General features: G+C 34.0%; 1 protein-coding gene across 1 annotated transcript; it reads right to left on the reverse strand.

Annotated features, from left to right (window-relative positions):
- Positions 1–2,615: 2,615 nt before the first annotated feature.
- LOC112050208 (uncharacterized) lies at positions 2,616–6,096 on the reverse strand. Its single transcript, XM_024088414.2, has 4 exons — positions 5,949–6,096; positions 5,812–5,860; positions 4,468–4,705; positions 2,616–2,765 (listed from the first exon to the last, which is right to left on the reverse strand). The coding sequence occupies exons 1-4, from the start codon at positions 6,001–6,003 to the stop codon at positions 2,706–2,708; spliced, it is 402 nt and encodes a 133-aa protein (XP_023944182.2). The 5' UTR covers positions 6,004–6,096; the 3' UTR covers positions 2,616–2,705.
- Between the last annotated feature and the right edge of the window lie 398 nt (positions 6,097–6,494).

The raw sequence follows: 6,494 nt of genomic DNA on the forward strand, positions 1-6,494 counted from the left end.
AATTATCGCTTATTTCACCAATTTCAATATCGTAATGTATCTCTTTACGCACATGTGCCGTAATGTAAAGTAAAATGCCGTAATGTAATTTATAACCTTTAACATCCGTCTAAAAACGAACGGTACTTTTGAAATCTTGGCAAAGAGTTTTTATGTCAGAAAAGTGCTCAACATAATAAAATTCAACGAACACGGACAAATCTAGGTACCTAATAAAGAAAATTACATACATACATAGAAACATACATACATACAAGATATGCGTGAAAAAATAGTGTAACTTATTTTTTCATTTTTTTTCAGTCTTGGGCATGCACCTCCAACTTTTCAGTTATGTGCATTTTAAGAAATTAAATGTCACGTGTCACAAATGGTAAAAGAAAAATATCACGAGGAAACCTACATGCCTGAGAATTTTCTTTTTTCTCTATGGTGTGTGAAGTCTGCCAATCCGCATTCGCCGACGTGGTGGACTATTGGTCTAACCCCTCTCAAACTGGGAGGATACTTATGCTCAGCAGTGAGCCGAATATGGGTTGATAATGATGCTTTTTCTGAAAGACCTCGATCAGGAGAAGACTTTCGTTAATAATGCTTTTGATCAAATTTCAAGTTGTTAAATAAGTTTCGTCTGTAAATATTCTAATTCACGTAGTTTTCCAAAATGATTTTTTTATTTAAAAAGTTTTGTTTGTGATTTTTTTCAACGTCGTCGGTAGGTAGTTGTTATTCTGACTTAAATAACTGTTTAAATTAAATAGGTATATTGGAAATTTGTCACGCCCATAGAAAATATAAGGCTTTTATGTTTTATGGTCACGCCGGTGTCAAAATTAGGTATGGTAGATCCTCTTACGTATTTTGAAGGTAGATAACAACAACCTAATGTATTATTAACTAGTAGAAAAACAATATCGTACCTACATTGTTTGAATTTCATGAATTTCGTATGAATATTGTATGTTGTCTATCACTCTTGAATAATTAGCAGATCCGGCTTGTAGATATATTTTCAATGATAATAATTTAACAATATTGTCTTCATAAATATGTTTTCATTATTTTGTTACACATTTTAACTAACTCAGTAAAGATTTTGTATTATTAGATATGTCACTAGCGCGTCAAAACTAAAATGGTAGCTAAAAAGGTGGTAGTTTTAATTTCACTTAGTCGCATAGTAAACAACGATACTTATTTAAACAAATTATTTCATAGCCCAGGGACTCGAACCCAGGACCTCGTTATTAAGCCACACAAGCTAACCACTGGACCAACGAGACAGCTTTTCACATGAATTTATTTCCATTTCTATCTTAAATATTTTTTTGTTCAAACACCATTTTAACCGACTTTCGACAAGTATTATAACAAGTATATAATAAAAAAATCGACAGATATATAATTCAAAAATCAGTGCAGATTAGTCATACCATGAAAAATTACTTAAGCGTTGATTTTACACTTAGTAATTATTTTTGAATAGTTTACTTAGTAATATTTTTTTCTACTGCAAAGACAGTTTTTTTCCAAAAAAACGGGACTTATTATTTTTTTAAGTTAACGGCCACATTGAAAAGAAATGCACTAGGCAAACTTGTTCATCTAGCTTAAAAACATGTCCATTTCATAAGGATTCCAAAGATGTAAGACCCCTAATTTACTCCTTTCAGAACGAAAATAGCAATTGTAACGAAGTGTTTGAAAATAATGTAATAACCCTCAAAGTTCTAAATTTTGATATTTTATCTTATTTTTCAAAAGATTGCGACAAACTAAGTGGCTGGCCATAGGGGCCATTATTAATATAATATAAACAATTGGTTTTCCATGTCCTAAATTCCCCATAACCAATTTTGTCATCAAACAAAGGTAAGACCACTCTCGATTAAGTCGTCAATATTATCTCTCAGTGCCCACTCGAGTATATTTGCAGATATCTAGTTATTCTTCCCCACTTTCATCCCCCACAACTTTCAAACAACCCAAACCGATTTTCATAAAATATGACCTAAGACCACTGGCACATAAGTCGCTTTTAATGCAAAAAAAAAACTAAATTGAAATTGATTCATCCGTTTAGGAGCTATGGTGCCCCTCTTTTTGCGTCGAGGGTTAAATAAAAAAGATCTTGATCCATTAGGAATGGAGCATTGGAAAAATAAAAATAAATCTTATTAAACCTAGTAAAAAAAGCTGAAAAGGAAAAAGTATCTTATTTCGACCTTGCTCACGAGATTACCGCCATGTTTCCACATGGGTTGGGTCAACTATTATTGTTCCGATAGTTGTTGGTCAATGTCAGTCAATGGTCTAGTGTTGGTCTAGCAAAAAGCTTCGACCAACACTTTAAGAAGCTTTCGTTAAACTGCTGGATCAAGGGTCGGGTACAGAAGGCAGTGATTCTTGAGACGGCGCGTATTGTGAGGAGGTTCCTCACTCTGGAGCCCTGACCACCGGTTGCTTGGGCACTCAAATGTCTTGTAGCGGGAGGGTTGATTTTTTTTTATAGTTTTTTAATAGTGTGTTGTATTATATTTTGTTATGTATATTTTGTATTTTATCAACATTGTTAGAAATTAAAAAAAGGATAAATAAATAAATAAGAGAAAACATCTTATCAATACTTTTAATAAATAATGTTCTATGTTAATTAAATTTTATAATTTACATCTTTATATTAATAATGCTACAATAATGGTTGATCACACGTAGGCATATCTTCCCCAGTTATATGGAGTGTTATAGGGTATCCAATAAGGTACCTGAAATAAAAAAAAAAACAAATATTAGGAACATAACGAAGCATTCTTATCTTTATACATAAATTTCTGTATTTGTTTTGATTCTGTAAAAAAATATTGTTAACTGACATCAAACATTACCTCTCAGTCTCAAGTTAGTATGTTTTTTTATGTATGTACACCGATTATTATTCGAAGACGCCAGGAAAAATTATTTTTTGATTAAAAGGAATGCCCATGTGGTTCCATATTCATCATCTGGATCTGATGTTGGGATCCTGGAGAAATCCAAGGAAACTTTCAAAAATTATAAGGGTGACTAAACTATGTGCGCTGTAGCATGGTGCGGGTGACAGTTGCCTTCATAATACGTACTATTATCGTGCATCGCGACAAACTTTCAAGAGTAAAACGAACTGTCACCCGCACCATGATATAGCGCACGAATGTATGTTTGTATGTATGTTGTAAGTAAGTTTATTATTTTTTATTAAAAAAGATTTGTTACTTAAGCACGAATAGAAGCAAATAAAGAAAACATTGTTAGCTTGTTCAGAGAAAATCTTTAAACTATATTTTATCTCCGCATTCTCAGGAGGGGAACTAATTTGTATTAAAAAGTACGTTGATAAATTGGCATTGAAAATAATATTTTATTTGCTTTTAATTTTTGTTTGCTGCTAATGACGTCAAACAATTCTTGTTTAAAGAGGTGTTCGTTTTGACGTTGAATGCGTTTATGCATTTTAAATTTTTATTGTATATATATGTAAACAAAGGCCCAAACGTAGATATATTCTATTGAATTTAATACAATTTTAACTCTATAACCTAACACTGCTATAATGTTTGGTGGGCAAAAATATCCATAATGGGAACCATAAGTATTAAATGAACTCTGTCACTAATAATGTTCAAAATTCTTCAGTATTATGGGACATGGAGGTAATATTTAATCCAGAATAACTATACTCGACTTTAGAGCCAAAAATTCTTGATCTATTGAGTGGTGACACCAATGTGTTTCTTTTAGTGTTTGAAATCTTAAATAGTTGCAGAATATAAAATACAGACACCCCGCAGTTTTATCCGCGTGGTTTCTGTACCCGTGAGAATACAGGGATCAATTATAGCACATGACACTTACAAATAACTTGGCCTTTTAGTGGTTAAAGAATTTTCAAAATCGGTTCAGTAGATCCAGAGATAGCCCCCTACAACACCACAAACTTTACCTTTTCATAATACAAGCTAGTATAGAAGTATAAGAGTAGAGATGTAAGTTGAGATCAGGTTGTTCAAAACTTGTGATTTTGTTATTTTGTCTTTGGTCTTATTACAAAAACATTTGTAAATAATTTGTAAATAATAATTAATTAGTTGGAATTTCTCTGCGTGATCGAATCAGAAATGAGATCCGGAGACGATCCAAAGTTTAAAGCTATAGCCACAAGAGCCGATAGACGTTGGCGTCCCAAGGTGCTGGAATAGCGACTAAGCATCGGAAAGCGACAAGGTGGACCGAGGATATCAAGCGGGTTGCAAGGACCCACTGGATGCTGGCAGCTCGAGACCGTTGTATTTGGAAGTCTATAAAAGAGGGCTATTTCCAGTGGATTGGCTGGTAATGATGATGATGATGATGATGAAGATGATGATGGTGATGAACTAATTACTTAATTTAAATTTGGCTATTTCAAATAGAAAAGTATAATTTACTAACACTGCTTCCTGGCTCGTAGTATTGTCCGTAATCTTGTTCTGCTCTTTGTCTTAATAGCTGGTTTCTCTCCCACTCGTACCTCTGCTTTTCATCCCCATAATTTGCATTCACCCACTTGATCATATACCTTGGCCTTGGCAACTCTTCTGTTGGTCTTTGTCTTTGATTTAACCTTTCTATTTCGATTCTTCTTTGCCATTCCTCCCTATCATTTGATCCTTCATCGTCTTCTGAGTTGCTATAAAAAGTAGACAAATATTAATCGTTGCTTAGTTTTTCTAGGTTAGATTTGAGCAATCGTAAGTTGACGGCAGTGGCGTAGCGTGCCTTGGAGGAGCCCTGTATCAATATTAGTCGGGGAGCCTAATGAAGGTTAAAGATTTTTCACAAAAGAAACAAAAACGCTTGCTTAAAATAAATAATATGGTAGTGTCTTAACTTAAATAGCATGTTTACAATTTTTGGCCACACGCTTAAACCGGCAAAAAAAGAGATTGCTTTATTCGACTTTTGTCTTTTCTGAAGTGACGAGTGCTTGTGGATTACATTTTACTAATTTTTGCTTTCACAGATAAGGTGCAGAAAGCGCCGAATTAGCCAAAGGGTGGAAGGTAGCATTTGCTACAGGCCCCGCGTTCAGATGGGGGCCCTGCGCCCTAGGAAAAAAATATAAAGGTGGGCAATATGGACAAATATTTTGTTTTGCAAATTACATATGCATTCATGTGCGATTTTTGAAATGAAAGAGCTTCTTATGAGGATCATTTTAAAATGAATAGCTTTTGAGTTATTCAACGATATATACGAGTTCTGTTCTAGGCTTAAACTTAAGGTTTCTAGGTTCTAAACTTAAAAGGCCCCCTGTTTATTTGCTATTATAATTTGCTACTGGCCCCACGCTAGCTTAATCGGGGCGGCCCCTGCCCTATAGTTCGAGGATCCCATATCATAGATACGGCTGCTACGCCCCTGGTTATCGTAGAATCTTGGTTAGATTTAAACTCTCGTAAATTTCAAGTATAGATTAGGTATTCTTGATTTGTACGAAAATGAAAATAAAACTATTATTTTGTGTAACTTTGCAAACTTTACTTGTTTTTTCGCAGAGAATAGCAAAATAAATCCATAATTCATAAATTAAAATTAACAGCAAAGCCTTATCAGTTAAAATAGCTTAATTACAGTTCGTGCGCTGTAGCATGGTGCGGATGACAGTTGCCTGTATGACGTTCATAATACGTACTATAATCATGAATCGCGGCAAACTTTCAAGAGTGAAATGAACTGTCAGCAGCACCATGCTATAGCTCACGAACCGTAAATATTTTTTTATAAATTACAAACCTGTAATTGACAAGTGAATTTTCGTCATCGTTATCGACCTGGCGTCTCACTGCAAAAAAAAAATAAACAGGTTTAAATATTTTTTTTTAAATTAAAAAAAAACCACGAAATCTCGGAAAATACAAGTAAACACATACCATTTGCACAATAGACTACTGTCAATAATAGAAAGAACACGAAAGTTTTAATCATTGCGTCAATCGCAAATTATTTATCTCAAAAAATATAAATTAATGATTGTGCCTCAACTGATCACTTATGTCTGCAGCTGTAAAAGACTTTCCAGCTGATTTATATAGTACAGGTGTACGACCTTGGGATAAAAGCATTGTTATGTTGATGCCTCTTCACAAACATTTGGAGACAATGTACTTACAGCAAGAAAAGAAGTATAATTGCATTTTGTTACATTGTCATAGACTACGTACCTACGTAAGTAAAATAAACAATACAAGATAATTTGACTGCATTATAGTAGTCGGTTCTTGTATGATAATTTGTTTTGTTTTGTATTTTTCCAAAAATGACAGACTAGGCTCAAACTCAGGCCTCGTTGTTATCAACCCATATTCGGCACACTGTTGAGCTCGAGTCTCTTATCAGTATGAGAGGGGTTAGGCCAGTAGTCCACCACGCTGGCCCAATGCGGATTGACAGTCTTCACAGACGCAGAGAACTAAGAA

This window comes from Bicyclus anynana, chromosome 1 (assembly GCF_947172395.1).
Source record: "Bicyclus anynana chromosome 1, ilBicAnyn1.1, whole genome shotgun sequence".
Lineage (NCBI taxonomy): Eukaryota > Metazoa > Arthropoda > Insecta > Lepidoptera > Nymphalidae > Bicyclus > Bicyclus anynana.

Excerpts from the sequence above, each read along its gene's own strand:
- LOC112050208 (XM_024088414.2), bottom strand. The coding sequence starts at position 6,003 with ATGATTAAAACTTTCGTGTTCTTTCTATTATTGACAGTAGTCTATTGT. Across the intron at positions 4,706-5,811 it reads AATTCACTTGTCAATTACAG|CAACTCAGAAGACGATGAAG; the intron begins GTTTGTAATTTA and ends TACTTTTTATAG. Across the intron at positions 2,766-4,467 it reads ACTACGAGCCAGGAAGCAGT|GTACCTTATTGGATACCCTA; the intron begins GTTAGTAAATTA and ends TTTTTATTTCAG.